The 23074-nt window shown below is 44.5% G+C and overlaps 1 protein-coding gene across 2 annotated transcripts in view; it reads left to right on the plus strand.

Moving 5' to 3' along the window:
• Nucleotides 1-23074, plus strand: part of mdga2a (MAM domain containing glycosylphosphatidylinositol anchor 2a) — a 133403-nt gene that overhangs the window by 58130 nt on the left and 52199 nt on the right. For both annotated transcript variants that reach the window (XM_029125631.2, XM_029125633.2), the window contains exons 7-8: nucleotides 8397-8726; nucleotides 11638-11931. In XM_029125631.2, the coding sequence (XP_028981464.1) occupies nucleotides 8397-8726; nucleotides 11638-11931 (624 nt within the window). The remainder of the gene's footprint in view (nucleotides 1-8396; nucleotides 8727-11637; nucleotides 11932-23074) is intronic.

The following is a 23074-nucleotide window of genomic DNA, read 5'->3' on the forward strand; positions in this document are numbered from 1 at the left end:
TCCGGTTGTATTGATAAGCATCGTCTCATATGGTGAGAAACTTTAATCCAGTTGTATTGATCAGCATTGCCTCATATGGTGAGAAACTTTAATCCGGTTGTATTGAGAAGCATCGTCTCATATGGTGAGAAACTTTAATCCAGTTGTATTGATAAGCATCACCTCATATGGTGAGAAACTTTAATCCAGTTGTATTGATCAGCATCGCCTCATATGGGGACCTAAGCACCTCATCTATCTGTAAATATGTATCAGTTGTCTATCTTATTGACCTCTTGCTAATTCCATCATTAATAAGGTTTCTTAATTGACTACACTATCTTCAGGCACGTCACTACGCGGACTACACTAGTCCCCTCTAAATCCCCTCTTTACCCCAGTTCACTCCTCTGTATCAGCCTAACTAACTGAACACACTACTCTGGTAGATATCTCATGCTGTTCATCCCCAAAATCAACACCTCTTTTGGCCGTCATTCTTTTCAGCGCTCTGCTGCCAATGACTGGAATGAATTCGGAAACCGTCTCAAACCTGACACTTTCATCACCCTATAAGTCTATAAGCTGCTATTTGATCACTGTACCTGCTAAGCACCTTATCCACCATTTATGTCACCTCAAATGGTGAGAGACTTTGCCCCTTAATCCAGTTGTATTGATCAGCATTGCCTCATATGGTGAGAAACTTTAATCCGGTTGTATTGAGAAGCATCGTCTCATATGGTGAGAAACTTTAATCCAGTTGTATTGATAAGCATCACCTCATATGGTGAGAAACTTTAATCCAGTTGTATTGATCAGCATCGCCTCATATGGTGAGAAACTTTAATCCGGTTGTATTGATAAGCATCACCTCATATGGTGAGAAACTTTAATCCAGTTGTATTGATCAGCATCGCCTCATATGGTGAGAAACTTTAATCCGGTTGTATTGAGAAGCATCACCTCATATGGTGAGAAACTTTAATCTGGTTGAATTGAGAAGCATTGCCTCATATGGTGAGAAACTTTAATCCAGTTGTATTGATCAGCATTGCCTCATATGGTGAGAAACTTTAATCCAGTTGTATTGAGAAGCATTGCCTCATATGGTGAGAAACTTTAATCCAGTTGTATTGATAAGCATCACCTCATATGGGGACCTAAGCACCTCATCTATCTGTAAATATGTATCAGTTGTCTATCTTATTGACCTCTTGCTAATTCCATCATTAATAAGGTTTCTTAATTGTCTTTGATTAAATTTTTTGTATTGAAGTACAGGTTCGGCTTAGACAACCAAACCATGTTTTTGTTATTGCAGAACAGAAGTCAGACTTGGGCTTATTGTATGTTTCTTTATAGTAGAAAGTAGTGTTGCTTGGTTACTCTCTATTTACATAATTTACATGATATTTACGAATGTCATAAGATTGCTACCGGTAAACCGAATGTACGGACCTCCCAGGGAAATAGGCATGTCCCTAACTGCTTAGCATCAAACAAAAAGCTGAGTCAGATGTTTCCCTTTCTAAAACTTAGTTACCTCCTAGAGTAAGCTGTATGAACAGCTCTGTGGAGATTAACAAATTGAGATGAAATTAAACCCAGGACTGGCTGTAACTCACCTCTTGCTCACAAGTCACTTTCTTAGACTGTCTTTGCGAAGAATACTGTCTAACCTGGTTTCACACTGCGTCATACGCAGGTCTACAACAGCTCATTTCAAAATAGCTCCGTCCACACCAGGGTATCATGTTCCCAGTAAGCACACTTCAGAGTTTTATTCGACACATGAAAGGAGACTCCAGCCATTATGGCTCAATTACACCATTGATTAACTTCCAGATTTGCCCAGGAGAGGTGAGCCAAGCTGACCCTCGTCCACACCATGATTCACCCCAGACTCTGCTGTGTCTGTACAGCCCTCCGCCTAATGTCCCCCCCCCCCTTGTCTAAGCAACAGAAACCAGTTAGACTCGCAGCCCTGAATGTATAAGTCAACGTTGTTAATCAGATCTTCATGAAATGTCTTAGTAAATAATTTATTGTCTCACAATGCACCCTAGTTCCATTAATAACTGGCAAATTAGGGCTACGGGTGAGAGTGGAGCTACTGCCGGGTGCACTTGGACAATGGCTGACCCACGATCACAGAGTGAAGACTGGGAACACTGTTGGAGAGAAGGGGTCAACTGTGGATGTGCTCCAGGGGAGAAGAGACTCCGATTAAAGAGGAGAGGGGGACTGAAGAGGAGAGGGGGAGAGGAGAGGCGGATTGGAGAGGAGAGGGGGACTGAAGAGGAGAGGAGAGGGGGAGAGGAGAGGCGGATTGGAGAGGAGAGGGGGAGCAAAGAGGCGGATTGATGAGATGAGGAGAACAGAGGTGAAAGGAGTAGAGCAGAGGAGAGGAGGTAAGATGGAGAGTGAAAGGAAGGATATTAGAGGGGGTGGGGAATGTGGCAAGGGAGGTGGGGAGAGAAGGGGAGGAGGACAGAGGTGATAGGAGGAGGAGAGAAGGGGAGGAGGACAGAGGGGATAGGAGGAGGAGAGAAGGGGAGGAGGACAGAGGTGATAGGAGGAGGAGAGAAGGGGAGGACGATAGAGGTGATAGGAGGAGGAGAGAAGGGGAGGAGGACAGAGGTGATAGGAGGAGGAGAGAAGGGGAGGATGATAGAGGTGATAGGAGGAGGAGAGAAGGGGAGGAGGACAGAGGTGATAGGAGGAGAAGTAGAAGTGAGAGTAACTGAGCGTGAGATATGAGAGGAGAGACACGAGCGAAGGAAGAGGTGAGGAGAGAGAGCGTCAGACCTATCATCATCAGCTTGATCTTTCACTCAGTCATATAAATCAATTCTTTAATTGATGGAAAATTGTTCAAAGAAAAAAAAAAACATTTTTATCAAATCATTTGAAAACATGCGGGACACAGTCATTGGCGCCCCGCAATTAGTACTTTGCGCTCCCTCCCTTTAACATGTTAACAGCTCTGAGTCATCTCCATGCTTGATAAAGTGGGAGGACACATAGCAAGGGATTTCCTCCACGCTGAAACGCTGTTTCCTTCAGGGTCCTTGGTCCTCGCTTATGGGCTCTCCTTCTCAGCTTACCCACATGTTTTAAACATGTTTTAGATCAGGAGACTGAAAGAGTCATTATATGGTCACTGGACAATTTTTGTGTGGATTTGAAGGTACGCATTGGATCATTGTCCTGCTGGAAGGTCCAACAATAACTCAGTTTTAGCCTCCTGGCAGGGTCAGAATTTGATCTAAAATGTCCTGGTACTTGATGGAGTTGTCATGTGTCCTAACAAGCTTCTCTGGGCCTTTGGAAGTAAAACAGCCCCATAACATTACAGATCCACTGCCATGCATCACATTGGGCTTTATGATCTTCTCAGCATAAGTCTGGCTCTTCTTATGCCAAACTCACCCCTGCTGTATCTTGACCAAAAGCTAAATGGCAACCCTTTGAAATGACTCATTCGCATGGAGGTGGAATCTTAATCATTTTCTCTGTTTGTGGTGGCAAAATACACATGGATCCTTTACCTGGCAGATTAATCACAGCTCCAGTTGCTTTAAATTTCTTAATTATTGTTCTAATAATAGAGTAGTATTACAGATATTGTCTGATTGGTGAGAATCAACCATGTTTTGTGTCATTTCATCTGTGTGTTCTCTGTTCTTTCCCATGTTGATGGATGCTAATTAAGTTTAGCCTGTGTGTCACCCTAAGTGTATACCCCAAGGAAACAGGATGTCATGGATGTCCCCTCAAAAGACTCAGATGAACTTTAAAAAACAATCTAAATTCTAATTGGGTGCGGTTCACATGCCTTTAAATAAAATAACTTTTTCTTGAACGAGTTTCTCTCAGTTAAAGGGTAAATTCAAATGCTATCTTTACTGTGTAAGATCAAGCTGATAAACAATGACAAGGTGGCAGTAATTCTGGAGGACACTGTGTGTTTGTATATATATATATATATATATATATATATATATATATATATATATATATATATATATATATATATATATATGTATATGTATGTATATACACTCACCTAAAGGATTATTAGGAACACCTGTTCAATTTCTCATGAATGCAATTATCTAATCAACCAATCACATGGCAGTTGCTTCAATGCATTTAGGGGTGTGGTCCTGGTCAAGACAATCTCCTGAACTCCAAACTGAATGTCAGAATGGGAAAGAAAGGTGATTTAAGCAATTCTGAGCATGGCATGGTTGTTGGTGCCAGACGGGCCGGTCTGAGTATTTCACAATCTACTCAGTTACTGGGTTTTTCACGCACAACCATTTCTGGGGTTTACAAAGAATGGTGTGAAAAGGGAAAAACATCCAGTATGCGGCAGTCCTGTGGGCGAAAATGCCTTGTTGATGCTAGAGGTCAGAGGAGAATGGGCCGACTGATTCAAGCTGATAGAAGAGCAACTTTGACTGAAATAACCACTTGTTACAACCGAGGTATGCAGCAAAGCATTTGTGAAGCCACAACACGCACAAACTTGAGGCGGATGGGCTACAACAACCACTCATCTCCACTACAAATAGGAAAAAGAGGCTACAATTGGTGGTGTAATGGTGTGGGGGATGTTTTCTTGGCACACTTTAGGCCCCTTAGTGCCGATTGGGCATGGTTTAAATGCCACGGCCTACCTGAGCATTGTTTCTGACCATGTCCATCCCTTTATGACCACCATGTACCCATCCTCTGATGGCTACTTCCAGCAGGATAATGCACCATGTCACAAAGCTCGAATCATTTCAAATTGGTTTCTTGAACATGACAATGAGTTCACTGTACTGAAATGGCCCCCACAGTCACCAGATCTCAACTCAATAGAGCATTTTTGGGATGTGGTGGAACGGGAGCTTCAGGCCCTGGATGTGCATCCCACAAATCTCCATCAACAAGATGCTATCCTATCAATATGGGCCAACATTCCTAAATATAATAAATATATATATATTAATGTGTGTGTGTGTGTGTATGTAGGTGTGTGTATATATATATATATATATATATATATATATATATGTGTGTGTGTGTGTGTGTGTGTGTGTGTGTATGTATGTGTGTGTGTATGTATGTGTGTGTGTATGTATGTGTGTGTGTATGTGTGGGTGTATGTAGGTGTGTATGTATGTAGGTGTGTGTGTATGTAGGTGTGTGTGTATGTAGGTGTGTGTGTGTGTATGTAGGTGTGCGTATATATTTTTTGTGTGTGTGCATATATATGTATGTGTGTGTATATGTATGTATGTATGTATGTATGTATGTATGTATGTATGTATGTATGTATGTATGTATATGTGTGTAGTATACACACAGGTATTACATGGCTGTGATAATCACTAGTTCCGCTTTTCTTTCCAGAAACAGAAACACCTGCAATCTCCTCTGTTCCCATCAGGTATGAGGAAAGGGGAGAGGGAATGACAGTGTTACTCATTCAACGGGGGAAGATAATGAGTGTGACACAGGGACTGGCAGGCACGATTTTAAAAGGGGAGGATTCGCAGGACAGGTCGTGCATGTCTGTCCGTGGTCGTTACATCGTTGATGAGTGGTGTGTAAAGGTCCCGAACGACATAATATCTGCTTTACACAAAGAGCGATGCTGTGCCGCTGTCTTGAATGTTTGGCGAAAAGCCTTTCAATCAGTCAGCCATGCCCATCCTTATGAATAGACTCCACCAACGAGGGTTCTCATATGAATGTCCAGCCCGGTTTCAAAATGATTCCTCTGACTGTGTACGATGGGTCAGTTCTGAGGGCCTGAGGTCCAGTCCTTGGTTTTGGTGTCCCTCAGGGTTTTTCAGGTGTGCCACTAATAAGCTCCTCAGGAAGTTAGGCATCATTTACCACTCTGACATCCTCTTTGTGACCTCTGCCCCCTGCAGCACTCATCACTATGACCTTTGCACCCTGGGTAATTGGCCCTCTCTTCGCAGTCGACGCCACACTCACTGATACCAACTCATTTATGAGTCACTTTTGGTGCATTGAATGTCCCCTCTACCTAGCTCACTACTTAACAACTGTTACTCCAATAGTAACTTGTGCTCCGGAGGATATTTCACTGTGGTCACTCCTAAAGCTTGTTCTTCCTTTACTCATTTGAGTTTGATGCTGCCATAGATTGGGATGAGTCACAGAAGTTCCGTAAGTCAATAATGGACGACTGTACCTGCTAAATACCCTTCATAATCCTATCTGTACATTTCTCATGATTATTTATCTTGTTCTGTGCAGTGTTCATTTTGGCAGCCTTTTTTTTAATTTATTTTGTCCGGTCTTAGTCATTCTGACTAAATATTTTTAGGGTTTAGTCACATTTATATCATTTGAATAATGATTTAGTCTAGTTCTTGTCAGAGTCATTTTAGTCAACAAAATGCTTTTGTTTTAGTCACATTTTAGTCAAATCAAAAGTATCTCCTCATTAACCTATACATCACTAACTGAACATATATTTGTCCAATGAAATCAGTTACAATAGCTTTGACTGGTAACGACAAAGAAATCGATATTGTGTGAGTAGAATAACTCTCACAACATATTGTAGCTAGCTGGCATCATTATTAATCTTGTATTGGGGCTGTACACTTTTAAGTAGGCATTGCGTATATATTCCATACTGATACGTGTCAAAATAGTTTAACACAGGCTCTGTGTGCTGTCTTGAATTTGAATAGCTTTGGCTAGGTCTTCCTCAAATATTAGAATGGGTACTCAGGTGTCTTACCTGGTTAGATAACGGTAAAATGCCCATGAAAGATTGGCGTTACTTAGAAGGATTAGTTTCATTTGGAAAATGAAATACAACAGAAACACAAGCCGAGGTGCACAATATGAAATAGTTCTTCGTGTAGCAGAAAGTCCATCTATTGTGGCGTTTGTTGCGTAATTCTCTGTTTGTAGTAGAATACTGACAGCAAGCTACACAGGGCTGACCTACAGTTGGCACGTAGTGTTGAACAGACTTCACTTCTTCACCTCCGGGTTTGTGGAACAGCTTACGTAACATAATCACATGAGGTGGATGTCATTACGTGCGAACGAAATGCGGTTGAATGCGGTTGGCTGATTCGCGTTCTGACCCGTCCGAAGTCAATCACTACCACTGTCGCCTTACGGCGTCTGCGAGTGACCCTCGCGTCAATCATTCACTAGCTTGATCCTGTGGCGCTCTGGTTCTCAGTGACCTGGGGGCATTTTCTTTTTCATCTTGATTAATAGGGACAATACCATGTTTCACTCACGCACTTGCCTGGGCTATTTTTAGGTGCCGGTCAGTATGAAAGTCTCACTGATACTGAGAGACTGAAGAGAAATGTACTGAGAATACTGACGATATGTATTTACTGTACACAGCAAGGGCTGGTTTTCCGGACACAAACCAAGCCTACTGTCGTCACAGACTAAGAAAATCAAGCTCAATGGAAATCAAACTCACAGAGATTTCCATCGGGCGAGATTTTTTATTCCACGACTAGGATTAATGTTTGTCTCTGTAACCGGCCCCAAGCTTAAACCAACATTTATGAATACATGTACTGTTTGATACTTAATTACCTTAAATCTCTTTTGGTTCATGTTTTAAGTCATTTACTTTACAATGGTTCCTTTTAATGACTTGATTTTGGTGTCCAGCAAAGATGGATTTAAACTGTAATGTAAATGGGATACTGTTGTTTATGGAAACGTTATGGTAAATGCATTTTAAAATATTTTAAAACACTTCGGTGTTGTTGGAGAAAATGCACTTAATAAACAACCTCAAGTTGTTCAAGGGGCCTGACTGGAATGGTACCTCTCACTGGGACTGTAACTACTAGCAGCAATTTTTTTTTGTTAGCAAACCCAAAGAATTGTCCTGGATTTGTTATGACCATGGAATCTGAACAAGAACACAGGGTTATTATGAACATTGCCTCTCAGCCTCATGCTACAATATACATTTTTTAGGGGAGAAAATTGTGTGCATCTGTTAGTTATCTTCTTTTAGGAACCAAGCTTGAGAAAGTGATGCTGGGTCTGTCCTTCAGGTGAGCCAAGCAGAAGTTTAGCCTTCTATTGTGGCCAGCCTAAGGCACACCTGTGCAAAAATCATGCTGTCTAATCAGCGTCTTGATATGCTACACCTGTGAGGTGGATGGATTATCTCGGCAAAGGAGAAGTGCTCACTATCACAGATTTAGACAGATTTGTGAACATAATTTGAGAGAAATAGGCCTTTTGTGTACATAGAGAAAGTCTTAGATCTTTGAGCTCAGCTCATGATAAATGGGGGCAAAAACAAAGGTGTTGCGTTTACAATTTTATTCAGTGTACTTGATTAGCATTAGCCCTGATGTTGCCGTCACTCTTTCTCTCTGCAGGTCTTAAAAAGGGACGCTTCTGGATCACGCCCGACCCGTACCACAACGATGACAACATCCAAATCGGCCGCGAGGTCAAAATATCCTGCCAGGTGGAGGCCACGCCCCCGGAGGAACTCCTGTTCAGTTGGCTGAAGAACGGAAGGCCACTACGCAGCTCCGAGCGCATGGTCATAACCCACACCGACCCTGACGTCCAGCCGGGCACCACCAACCTGGACATCATCGACCTCAAGTTCACGGACTTCGGCACGTACACCTGCGTGGCGGCTCTCAGGAACGGCGGGATCCCGGAAATCAGCATTGACGTCAACATCTCTTCGACCACAGGCAAGTAGCATGCTGGGATTCGTCTTTCTGATAGCTTTGTGGCGCAGCGGACTGAAGCCTGGTCATCAACAGTGCACAGAGCGTGGCCAGCACTGTCGCGGTCTCTGAGATAGAGGGAACAGAGCAGGCGTTCTGCCTGTGATTTCATAATGGGTGGATGGTCGGACATTTTGGGTGTGCCAGAACATTCCAGGTAGGAAAAGCAGTGCACCCGATGCTATGTGCTTGGATTTGTGGAAGTAACTGGCAATTCCCTGACGGATCACAGGCCGTAATCCTTTGTTTTAGCCATGATGAGTTCCTGGTAAAGTATTCTTGGTACAGATTGTTATTAATTGGAATGCGTCCATTCAATCAGGCCTAAATCAGTTGCTAATTGAAGTGGATGTGCAGGTAATGTTTTGTGACATGGTCCCACTTTCAAACCTAATGATTATTTACAGGCTGCCCGTGATGGGTCACCTGAGTTATCCTCTCCTAATTAACTACCCCCTTCGCGTGTTGCCTTTGGTTTGCTGGCGCTTGAACTGATGCAAAAATCTAGGTGTGTTTTTTTTTTCTTCCCATTATTTTTGCGATAATGAGTTTGTAATGTAGGACCGGAAAGTCGTGTGTTTGAAGACGAGCACAGACGTTGACGCTATCACTCCTTTTGTGTGACGGGGGCTTGATGAATTGCCAAATGAAATGGAGGCAGAACTTAGACACATCAAGGAGCTGGCCATCAGGATTATTGCAGTCCATTAAAACTGCTCTTGTGAATAATGCATAAACAACTGAAACACAGAAGTAGATTAGTCTTTAGCATTTGCGGCACAGAGCCTTTGTAGGACATGCTAATGTTCATCAACCTGGAAATACACCCGTGTGCGCGCGCGCACACACACACACACACACACACCCCTTGCTGGCAAAATCCTCCTGCAGCTACTTACATAAGACTCAGCTGGTGTATATCATTTCTCTCTATCAGATTCACATTTTTTAGGGCCTGCAGTTGCCTTTGTTCTCACCTCCTGTATGTTATCACTGCAGTAGCAGCGTAGCAGCGTCCAACAAGCATTGCTGAAATCCATTTGGGGCTAAGCAAAATAAAGCCTGTCCAGAACGATTGGCATTGGTTAGGATGATGGGTTAGGATGATGGGTTAGGATGATGGGTTAGGATGATGGGTTAGGATGATGGGTTAGGGTGATGGGTTAGGGTGATGGGTTAGGGTGATGGGTTAGGATGATGGGTTAGGGTGATGGGTTAGGATTATGGGTTAGGATGATGGGTTAGGATGATGGGTTAGGATGATGGGTTAGGATGATGGGTTAGGGTGATGGGTTAGGATGATGGGTTAGGATGATGGGTGGGGGAGGGATTACCCCTTCCAACGCGTCGAATAATCGTCCTGGCAATTCCCGGGGGAGGAGTCCCTTCATTTGTCCCCCCGGTGTTCGCTCACTCGATTAAAGCACACGTGTTTTTTTTCGCTAGTTTCTCTATTCAAATCTCTATTCTTTCAGTGTAGCAGCAGCAGATTGCAGCGGCACACAGCCACAGTACTGAGGGAGGGGATCAGAGGGGGAAATGGTCAGGATGCACACAGGTCTTCCAAAGGAGGGATTGGGATCGAGAGTGCAGAGGGAAAGACTCATTCATTACTCCCACTCATACTGCCTACCAAGCCCAGATCATGTCTGGAGGATAGGCTTAACCAAACCCAGATCATGTCTGGAGGACAGGCTTAACCAAACCCAGATCATGTCTGGAGGACAGGCTTGACCAAACCCAGATCATGTCTGGAGGACAGGCTTAACCAAACCCAGATCATGTCTGGAGGACAGGCTTGACCAAACCCAGATCATGTCTGGAGGACAGGCTTGACCAAACCCAGATCATGTCTGGAGGACAGGCTTGACCAAACCCAGATCATGTCTGGAGGACAGGCTTGACCAAACCCAGATCATGTCTGGAGGACAGGCTTGACCAAGCCCAGATCATGTCTGGAGGACAGGCTTGACCAGACACAGATCAAGCCTGGAGAACGGCTGGGTGTGCAGGTTTAACCAAACCCAGATCATTTCTGGAGAACGGCTGAGCGTGCAGGTTTAACCAAACCCAGATCATTTCTGGAGAACGGCTGAGCGTGCAGGCTTCACCAAACCCAGACTGCTGGGAATACAGGCTTAACCAAACCTAGAGTGGTGGGCATACAGGCTTAACCAAACACACTGACACACTGTTTACTAATACCACAAAAGGTAATGCAACATACTGTAACACATAGTTACATAATGTGTAGTTTTGTCACACCAAAGTGTAAAATAACCTTGTGTAAACCAACATCATGTAAAGTAACAGCTATGAAGGTTCTGGCTGCTTGGTGACTATAGAACCCTGTGGACAGCCCCAGCCTGGATGGTGAATATGGCCAGAGAACAAATGATCACACCTGTTATCACTAATGGCGCTCGTTTCTCTACCCAAAAAACCCCGCTAGGCTTGGGAGTCGGGGATCTAGGGAGTTTGAGGAGCACAGTTTGAGGAGGCCATTCGACTAAGCAATTACCCCTATCCCGCTTACAAGGAGCCAGCAGGCTCACCAGGAGAGGCTCCTTCGATTACTGTGTTGATCAATGTTTGGTTTAGGAAGCCTCTGAATATACATGGCTTGATTTTGCATGCTTTTAGGGACTTTGTTCCTGCATACTGCCGTCATTGGCTATGTGATGTTACAGTAACTTTGGTCGTATCTATTATTTCTGAATTCTGTCACAAGTTTCTTTGTGTAGTTGACCCAGAATCATTCTTAGAGCATGAAGTTACATCACAAGGTACCACAGTATCATTATGACATACCAAGCGGTAGAGTAACGTCCCATAAAGTGTAATCGCGTAACGTTTCTGTCTCCTCCTCTCCCAGTCCCTCCAGAGCTGACGGTGCCACGGGGAAAGTCCCCCCTGGTGGTCCAGGAGGGCGACACTGTGGACCTCCAGTGCCTGGTCTCTGGGAAGCCCAAGCCCATCATCCTGTGGTCGAGGGCTGACAAGGAGACCCCCATGCCCGACGGCAGCCTTCACACCGAGAGCTATGATGGCGTTCTCCGCATCGTTAACGTGTCGCGCGAAATGACCGGCACCTACCGCTGTGCGACCAGCCAGTACAACGGCTTTAACGTTAAACCCCGGGAAGCCCTGGTGGAGTTAACTGTGCAGTGTGAGTATTCTGGATAAAGTGTTTTTGCTGCAGTGCACTTTTGATGGATGGAATTGAACTGCGGTTGGCTACGTTGGTACCGTGATCCGGATATAGCTCTTTGAACCAACAAAGGCCCAGAGTGAGCTTCTCATGTATTGTTTGTAATGAAAGGTTATACTTGTTTTTGGACGACCGTCCCTTCCTGATCAATGCCATGGCTTCCTCTATGGTTGGTTATGTTTCAGTTGTGACCTGGATGGGGCTGTGAAAGGAGTAAGAGGTCAGTAGAAGGGGGTGAAGCATTCACCTTTAAAAATAACCCATTTGACTTGCAATCTAATTAGCAATTATTAGAAGTGAGCTATATATTGCACAGACATTACAGGAGGTTTAAAAGAAAATGTTTTTATTTTCCACTTGGTTAGTTGGTTTCACACAGTGAAGTACATTTTGGGGCCAAGATAAACAGCAATCCATGATTAAGTTTACTTTAATCAGCCATGTCAGCTATCCTTAGTCACCGCTAACTACAAACTTAAACTAAACTTAAACTAAACTTAAACTAAACTTAAACTAAACTTAAACTAACTTAAACTAAACTTAAACTAACTAAAAACGTAACTACAAATTATTCCATAGCAAATTCCAATTTATTTGACTTCTCAGCATTAGAAAGTTGCAGCTCAGTTTCTGAAAGCTATGAAGACAAGCCAAATACATCTCTGGAAAAAATCTGGAAAAGAGACCACTGCGACTTTTTCTTTACTTTCCAAAAAAGTTAAAAAGGAAGGTTTTGAGTGAGGAACAGAAGGGTTAAAATTAAGAGACCACTGCAAATTGAACGCTTCTGTACCTCACTCAAAACCTTCCATTTCGACTTTTTTGGAAAGGAAAGAAAAGGTGCAGTGGTCTCTTAATTTTTTCCTCAGCTGTATGGCCCCTCATGCATCATAAGATGCATCATAAGTCCTTTCTTCCTCTGGCATTTTGCAGCTAATTTCTAAATCATGGCAGATGAATGTGTTTTTCATCGGTAACGCATCTCAAGGGAGGTCTCACCTCAATTCATGACAACACATATATGACCTTGAGGTGTAATACGTTCCAAATAGAAAGAAGGAAACCAGTTGCAACTCATCGTCGATAACCGTTAGTGTCTTGTACTTGTGGAAATGCGTGTCGTAGTACCACCACTTAATCTGTGACATTGATTTACGCCATTGTTCATACGTTCAACTGAAGGAAATGAGCTGGAGTCATTAGGGGGGACAACACTGATACAGCAGATCATGGCGCTGTGTGAATGCGTCCTAAACGCAGCCCTTTCTCTCCTTAGTGCACTACTGAGGTCAAAACACGGCACCATGAAGGTTGCCATTTGGGCCGTGGTGGCTGAGATGCATCCTGTTTAATTAACAGCGTTTTTGTGACTCTTACGTGGAGGAAGAGGGGCGATGCCCCGGGGTGACCTATCCAAGCGCAGAGCTGGCTAGCTCCCGTATCTCTGCTACTGCCTTACTGATGTCAGGCCTCTGAATAGTGGGTGACCTTTGACCCACCGCCCACACCGGAAACATGAGGTAACGGCAAGCCTGGATGTGAAGTGGCAAGCCAAGGAGGTGTGCATTGTGTGTGTGTGTGTGTGTGTGTGTGTGTGTGTGTGTGTGCGTACGGGAGCGGGTGTGCGTTTTGAGCAAGACTGGATTTATGCTACCGTGTGCGCGCGTTCGCATGTGTGCGTGTGTGCACGTGTGTGCGTGTGTGCACGTGTGTGTGTGTGTGTGTTTGGATATGGCTAGGCCACACACACTTTCACAGTAGCTTATTCTGAGTCACTGGAATGAGTGCCCCCTCCAGGCAACCTGGCCTTGGCGTTGTCCTTAATGCCCAGGCAGGGCTATTAGAGGTTTGTGGAGTGTGGAGAAACAGAAACAGACAAGGAGGAGGCTGGGAGAGAGAACGGGGAGGAGGAGAAAACGGACAGAAACGGAGAAGGAGGAGGCTGCGAGAGAGAATGGGGAGGAGGAGGGGGAGAGGGAGGGGGGTCCAATGACCCAGACAGACCTGAGAGCTGGGCCTAGTGTGAACCAGCCACAGTCAGAACCCTGGTCCCTCCATAGGTCAGTTTGGGACACATGCTAACCCCAGCAGTGGCATCCAGAACCAGCCCCTTCCCCTCAATGTGATGTTCCACGCTCATTCTCCTATTAGCTGTGGGCCTTGAACATTCAGTACTAGAAAAACTAACAGTTACCTTGGTGGAGAGAGATTGCTGTTCTTCCTCAGGCCTGGACCCAATAAATGAGGGGATTTATATTCAAGGCTTAAGCATTTTGTTCGCCTGTGATTGCATTAATATTTAGCTGCGCTGTCTTTAACAATTATTTTGAGAGAAAACCACAGAGATCATCATAGACCCCAGCCACCCCAAACCATGTTCGCACTGCTACCATCTGGCTGAGATGAGCCCGGGAGCTTCACCGCCCGGACAGAGAGAACGAAAAAAAGCCTCCACCCCCAGGCCTTCAGACTGGCAAACGAACTGCCTGTCTGCCCGGCACACTGATCTACGCCTCAGGGCCCTTTCACACACTCATACGCACTCTCGTTCACACACAGTCTCCCTCAACGTACCAACAAACACACACACTCTCCCTTAACGTACCAACACACACACAGTCTCCCTCAACATACCAACACACACACACACACACTCTCCCTCAACGTACCAACAAACACACACACTCTCCCTTAACGTACCAACACACACACAGTCTCCCTCAACATACCAACACACACACACACACACACACACACTCTCCCTCAACGTACCAACACACACACACACAGTCTCCCTCAACATACCAACACACACACACACACACACACACTCTCCCTCAACGTACCAACAAACACACACACTCTCCCTTAACGTACCAACACACACACAGTCTCCCTCAACGTACCAACACACACGCACACTCTCCCTTAACGTACCAACACACACACACTCTCCCTTAACGTACCAACACACACACACTCTCCCTTAACGTACCAACACACACACACACTCCCTTAACGTACCAACACACACACAGTCTCCCTCAACGTACCAACACACACACACACTCTCCCTTAACGTACCAACACACACACACTCTGTCTCCCTTAACGTACCAACACACACACACTCTGTCTCCCTCAACATACCAACACACACACACAGTCTCCCTCAACATACCAACACACACACACACACACTCTCCCTTAACGTACCAACACACACACACTCTGTCTCCCTCAACATACCAACACACACACACAGTCTCCCTCAACATACCAACACACACACACTCTCCCTTAACGTACCAACACACACACACACGCTGTCTCCCTCAACGTACCAACACACACACACACACTCTCCCGCAATGTACCAACACACACACACACTGTCTCCCTCAACATACCAACACACACACACACACACACACTCTCTCCCTCAACGTACCAACACACACACACACTGTCTCCCTCAACGTACCAACACACACACACACACAGTCTCCCTCAATGTACCAACACACACATACACACACTGTCTCCCTCAACGTACCAACACACACACACACACACTGTCTCCCTCAACGTACCAACACACACACACACACACACACTGTCTCCCTCAACGTACCAACACACACACACACACACACACACTGTCTCCCTCAACGTACCAACACACACACACAGTCTCCCTCAATGTACCAACACACACACACACACACACACACTGTCTCCCTCAACGTACCAACACACACATACACACACTGTCTCCCTCAACGTACCAACACACACACACACACACACACACACACTGTCTCCCTCAACATACCAACACACACACACACACACACACACACACACACTGTCTCCCTCAACGTACCAACACACACACACACACACACACTGTCTCCCTCAATGTACCAACACACACACACACACACACACACACTGTCTCCCTCAACGTACCAACACTCATACACACACACACACACTGTGTCCCTCGACATACCAACACACACACACGCTGTCTCCCTCAAAGTACCAACACACACACACACGCTGTCTACCTCAAAGTACCAACACACACACACACACACACACACTCTGTCTCCCTCACTGAACACTGGGTATGTTACATTGTCAACACTGGTGCCAACTGGTCAGCTCCCGTTTATTTATGTGCAATCCACATTTTGTGTTCTGTGTTTCTCGGACTGGCGTACTTTGCTACCCGAATTGGGTTATCAGTTTGCATGTTTGCAATGTTTCTACACTTGTAATATTTACTTTCTTGTTTAATGTAAAATGTTACTTTATTCAGCCAACTGCCCTGTTTTGGAAGAAGAAAACATTTGGATCCACCAGTGACAACATCTGCTATAATATTTTTGCATCCAATAAAAATGTTAACACTTAATTGAGTTTTACCAGTGCCCATAGGGTTTTGGCCAAAGTAGTTTCCTATAAAGGGAATAGTCTTCCATTTCTCGTTTGTCAGTCTGGATTTGTGTCCTTTTTCATGGCAGTATCGAAGCTGATATTATTTTGGATGTGTTCAACCGAGTCCCAGCTCTCAGTTCTGTGAGAACATGTCATCATAAATGGCACGAAATTGACAGAGTGGGAAAATCCTCAGCTGCTCGTTTAGTTACTTAGTGGCGAAAGAAAAAAAAAACGACTCCATTATTAAATGAATTACTGTTATTGAATTAATGATTTCCTATCTGTGCAGCTGTGCAGTGCTCCAATTACATTTAGTGGAAGTGATGAAGTATTTAACTGTAAGACGTAACGCCGTGCCACAGTGTGTGAACTGTGCATATATCTGTAAACCGACTGCTTGAGTGACCTAGGACCCCTGATCTGGAGGCAAACATGCATGATGGTCACACTATAATGGGCTCCTCTGTGTTGTTGAGTTACATTGTTACCTGCTGCATTTTTTTATTGCATTGATTGTACGTAAACGTTTTCTTCATACTATATAACTAGTTATAAGGATGTGGGTTGTGTTTGGTCTAGGATGTGGGTTGTGGTTGGTCAAGGATGTGGGTTGTGGTTGGTCTAGGATGTGGGTTGTGGTTGGTCTAGGATGTGGGTTATGGTTGGTTAAGGATGTGGGTTGTGGTTGGTCTAGGATGTGGGTTGTGGTTGGTCTAGGATGTGGGTTGTGGTTGGTCAAGGATGTGGGTTGTGGTTGGTCTAGGATGTGGGTTGTGGTTGGTCAAGGATGTGGGTTGTGGTTGGTCTAGGATGTGGGTTGTGGTTGGTCAAGGATGTGGGTTGTGGTTGGTCTAGGATGTGGGTTGTGGTTGGTCTAGGATGTGGGTTGTGGTTGGTCTAGGATGTGGGTTGTGGTTGGTCTAGGATGTGGGTTGTGGTTGGTCTAGGATGTGGGTTGTGGTTGATCTAGGATGTGCGTTGTGGATGGTTACTTAAGGATGTGTGTGGTGAATGGTCAAATCTTAAGGATGTGGGTTGTGTATGGTGATGTCTCAAGGAAAAGCTCTGTAGGCGGGGTGTGTGTGCGTGTGCGCCTGCCTGTTTGTGTTAACCACAGGGTGTTAATATTCGTTCTGTTTCGAACAGGTACTGTAGTAGAACTCCTAGAGGTGTACCAGTGTGACACGTGAAATTAAATGTGCTTTTTAAAAAAAAATGTGCTCAGCCCTCTCTCCCAAGACACCCTCAGAGAACGCTGTCAGAGCCAGGTGCGTGCGTGCGTGTGCGTATGTGTGTAAGAGATGGCTGTTAGTGATGATTCATATGTACAACATCACTTTCCCAGATCCCTCTTACCTTAACTTGTGGTCTGTCTGCAGAGTTTGTGACTGCAGGGAGGGGACCAGAGGCAGGGAGGGGACCAGAGGCAGGGAGGGGACCAGAGGCAGGGAGGGGACCAGAGGAAGGGAGGGGACCAGAGGAAGGGAGGGGACCAGAGGCGGGGAGGGGACCAGAAGCGGGGAGGGGACCAGAGGCGGGGAGGGGACCAGAGGCGGGTGGCTGCTGATAATCCCCCACCACAGGACTCATTACTACTGGTGGGTCCTGGCACCAATGTATGCCACTGGATAACGCCTACTTATATCTGTGACGGCTGAGCGGGCTCTCGCAGCAGCCAGCAGAGATTGCGGGGGCAGGGGAGGAAGAGGAGGAATGATGTGGAGGGTTGACAGAGGAGAGAGAGCGGGGGGAGGGGGGGGGGACAGAGAGACGAGGAGAGAGAGTGAAAAAGGGTGGGTTAGAGAGACGGAGGGGGTTGGGAGGATGTTGCCCACCGGGAGAGATTTCACTAAGCCTCCAGATCACCATTACTCTGTTATAGTGGTAATGAAATGGAAATACCGTTCTCCCCCCCCCCTCTCACCCGCTCTCTCTCCCTCTCACCCTCTCCCTCTTTCTCCTCTCGTTCTATGTCCTTTCTCTTTTCTCCCTTCCCTTTCTCTTTTCTGCATCTCCCTTTCCATCAGTTTCCCTGACTCCCTAACCTCCACCATCACCCTCTACGCAAAGTAACGCCATTAAGGCCATCTGATAGTTCAGCCACTTGAATTTAGTGCATGTTTTAATAAAGTCATCTGTAGTAACATGTCTGTTCTATATGTCAGGGCCGACGCAGACAGGCTGGCACGTGAAAATAATCCACTTTATTTCAGTGAAGTGCTTTGCCTAGCTTGTGATGAACAGCTACATGAATTTCACTCTGTTGTAATTGCGTTTTAATATGCAGAGAAGCCACTGTGATGGCTGTTGCTAAAAAACGTGATAAGACAAAGGCCCGGATTAACCTTGGATGCTTGGTAGAGGACCTCAGGTCACTCACCTGAAACCTCTCAGAAAGCCTCAGAGGACCTGCAGCTCACCAAAAAATCCTAACTGTGAAACCTATGTACTGTGTAACTATGAATTTGCGGGTGGCAAAACAGTTGTTGTGCACTTGAGCAAGGCACTTGCTGTTGTAGGGAGGGCCCTGTCCGGGGCCTCCCCCGGGTAGGGCCACAGTGTCACCGGACCCCCCCGTCTCAGTTTCCAAGGTGTTACGCTGCTATATTATTGTGCTGGGGACATGAGGGATGTACTACTAACTTTTCTCAGTTTCCTCCAATTTTAAATTTTAGAAGGAGATGAGGTCCTGGTCCACACCTGCGGATTACCTGGTTTGGGGGGACCGTTGCTGTTCCTGTCCTTGTCCACCTGGTCATACTTCTGACCTAGTCTAAAATCAAATATACTCTGGATTTAGCCAAGAGAAATGTATTTATTATTCCAATTGGACTCTTAATATCTCACCCGGCACAGCCAGAAGAGGACTGGTCACCCCTCTGAGCCTGGGTCCTCTCTAGGTTTCTTCCTAAAATTCGACCTTCTTAGGGAGTTTTTCCTAGCCACTGAAATTCAACACTACTGTTGTTTGCTCCTTGGGGTTTAAGGCCGGGTGTCTCTGTAAAGCACTTTGTGACAACTGCTGTTGTAAAAAGCGCTTTATAAATACATTTTGATTGATTTTTGATTGTAGGTTGGTCTGGTGGTCCTTTCCTATTTTTGTATTAAACTAGATTAACTGTTTGCCTAGTGAAACTTCAACTCACCCCAGCTCATTCTATTCACAATTTCAATCTTGAATTGTTTTTTTTTTATCTCGATATATCCATCGTTGAGCCAATGGTAGCCCTTTACTTTGATGACGTTTTGTGCAGATCTGTCATTTTGGTGCTGCGCACAACAAAGCATAGCTTACAGCATTAAAATACTATTCAATGTGATCAAAGTTCAAATCAGTTTGACTTCTGAAGTCGCTTTCACCTATGTGGTTTAGCCAGTGGATGAACCAACTGGAGTATCCTAAGCGCCACAAGGGGGGCTTCACTGAGTGTATACCCGGACCGTGTTGGAATGGCAATCCGATGGGGAAGCAGGTTAATAAACGGACAGCAGCAGTCAAATATCAAAGTTGTCCATATGTTTTTAATTTATGCTCGGCCATGATAGTTATTGAATGCGGGCATTGTAATTATAATTAGAGTATATTTGCTAGTTGGGAGGTTTTAATTTTTTTGTCTTTTTTTGAACTCTTGTCCCACCTTTGCAGCGAGGCTGGCAGTCAGTAAAGACAGTCGGTACAGACGGACAGTACCCTGCATTCGCCAGACCTTTCCACTCCAGGGGTTAATTGAGTTCATTGACCAGGCGTGTTCTGCCAAAGTGCCAAATATGCAAAATTACGCTGCACGGCGGTTCAGCTGGATCAACTAGCCGGTAGCGGAGGATCGTGGAGGGCCCCCGAAGGAAAGGTCATTGCCCCTACTTGTCACTGTTTCACCCGCTTTGAGCTGGCGAAGGCATTGGCCCTGAAAGGTGGGCCCTGGTGGAACCAGACAGTCCAGTTTTCTTGGACAGGACGTCTTTTGAATTTGGGTTCTAACCAGGTTCCAGTGCACGATGACTTGGCTGTGCAATGGATTGTGCGTCTTTGAGTGCGGTATAGGGAAGTTGATTCAGATGAACTGTGCGTCTTTGAGTGCGGTATAGGGAATTTGATTCAGATGAACTGTGTGTCTTTGAGTGCGGTATAGGGAATTTGATTCAGATGAACTGTGCGTCTTTGAGTGCGGTATAGGGAAGTTGATTCAGATGAACTGTGCGTCTTTGAGTGCGGTATAGGGAAGTTGATTCAGATGAACTGTGTGTCTTTGAGTGCGGTATAGGGAAGTTGATTCAGATGAACTGTGCGTCTTTGAGTGCGGTATAGGGAAGTTGATTCAGATGAACTGTGCGTCTTTGAGTGCGGTATAGGGAAGTTGATTCAGATGAACTGTGCGTCTTTGAGTGCGGTATAGGGAAGTTGATTCAGATGAACTGTGCGTCTTTGAGTGCGGTATAGGGAAGTTGATTCAGATGAACTGTGCGTCTTTGAGTGCGGTATAGGGAATTTGATTCAGATGAACTGTGTGTCTTTGAGTGCGGTATAGGGAATTTGATTCAGATGAACTGTGTGTCTTTGAGTGCGGTATAGGGAATTTGATTCAGATGAACTGTGCGTCTTTGAGTGCGGTATAGGGAATTTGATTCAGATGAACTGTGCGTCTTTGAGTGCGGTATAGGGAAGTTGATTCAGATGAACTGTGCGTCTTTGAGTGCGGTATAGGGAAGTTGATTCAGATGAACTGTGTGTCTTTGAGTGCGGTATAGGGAAGTTGATTCAGATGAACTGTGCGTCTTTGAGTGCGGTATAGGGAATTTGATTCAGATGAACTGTGTCTTTGAGTGCGGTATAGGGAAGTTGATTCAGATGAACTGTGTGTCTTTGAGTGCGGTATAGGGAAGTTGATTCAGATGAACTGTGTGTCTTTGAGTGCGGTATAGGGAAGTTGATTCAGATGAACTGTGTGTCTTTGAGTGCGGTATAGGGAAGTTGATTCAGATGAACTGTGTGTCTTTGAGTGCGGTATAGGGAAGTTGCTATCTTTACATTCCATAAGTACTAACTACCACTAATGTATTGACTGAAATATTTTGGAAAGCTAGCATCTAGTCTGCTGAACTTCCAGCATCTGTGCTAATGCCAGTTATCATTGGCCTGCAAAACTACTCTGGATGTCAGAGATTTATAGATAGGTGGGCTAAGCCTCTAATAGGAGGGTCTGTGGGCATGCTTCCCCAGGTTATTGTTTTTTTAATGGCCCAAAATTGTCTTGGCATCATGCATTTGTAGAGTAAAATATGACTGTTCAAGTTGGCACAGAGTACATCTGTTTCTTCATGGTTTTTGTTAAGCACAGATATAATATGACTGAAATGCTACCCATTTGCGTACAATAGGCAGAGATCAAGCAATGCTACTGTATCTCCTCTCAGATGAGTTGCAGATCCTAAGTATGTTATTCAAGTACACAGACTATAGCGCAAAAATGTCAGTCTGTAAATCATTTCATAATAAAGACTTTACTGAGAGAGAGAGAAGACATACACAGTATTTTTTTTAATTAAAATGTCTCCCCTCTGCCAATTATGTCTCCAAATAAACACTGAAAAACAGATAAGACCTCTTAAGAGGAATATTATCCACACAGGCAAAATCAAACAAAGTAATTTATTTGCAAAAACTATTATTATTAATTTAGTAATATTATTATTTTGAACTAACTACAACATAATAATGACATCCACAAACACTGCCAGCAAAGAGTCCCTGTAACTCCAAACTTGCTAATTTGCTCCCAGTATACTCTTGCACCTTTTGCAACATTTGTTAAAATAAAAATGTAACTAGGGAAACCCTGAAGCCTACTTCAGTCATGCTAAATCACTCAATGATGGGAAGAATAATGATGAAAAAACTGATGTTATGTGTAAACCTCTTAAACTACAAATATCATGAAAGTCATTTAGTTTATGCATGAGCATGACAGGCCTGTCATCACAAACAGACACATTTTAACTGAAACCTGAAACAACTTCTAGTTGCTTCCTTGTTGATCACTAACATCCATCAGACCAGCCCGCTCACCCTGCAGGTTTTTTTCTCTCATTCTTGCCCCTTATTGTTATTAAACTCAAATTTACAAAACTCAAGGCTTAATGAGTGATCAATCCATTCAATCATTCTGTATCTGTCTGTTTGAATTGGTAAAATCTTTGTTTCTCACCTGACTGCACTTCGGCAGAGCTGCCAGCACTACCTCTCTTGAAGAACTTTCTTATATCTATACTCATTAAAGTAGTATTTACTGGCTGAGGAATTGAAGGATATACAGTTGTATTATGATCATCATTAATGTTATGGCTTCACTAAGATGTACTGTTCATAACCAATCATCTATGGCTACTTTGATACGATTGTTATGTTAAATATGTCAATAACATAATTTCTCTCTCAAGTAGCCTACACTCTGTACCTCACGTAGATTACACCTAAAGTTAGCTAATATTACCTAACAAGCAAATAAGGTTAACTGTAAATTGTAAATAACTTTTTAATTTTAATCGATCTGCCCTAACTTGCCAAAAAAAGCTATCTTCTGAAACAACCACAGAAAGTCTGTTCCTACACATAATGACTGTGTTTTATGGAGGTTAACCCCTAAAATAAGCCTAG

Source organism: Esox lucius, chromosome 15, assembly GCF_011004845.1.
Source record: "Esox lucius isolate fEsoLuc1 chromosome 15, fEsoLuc1.pri, whole genome shotgun sequence".
NCBI lineage: Eukaryota > Metazoa > Chordata > Actinopteri > Esociformes > Esocidae > Esox > Esox lucius.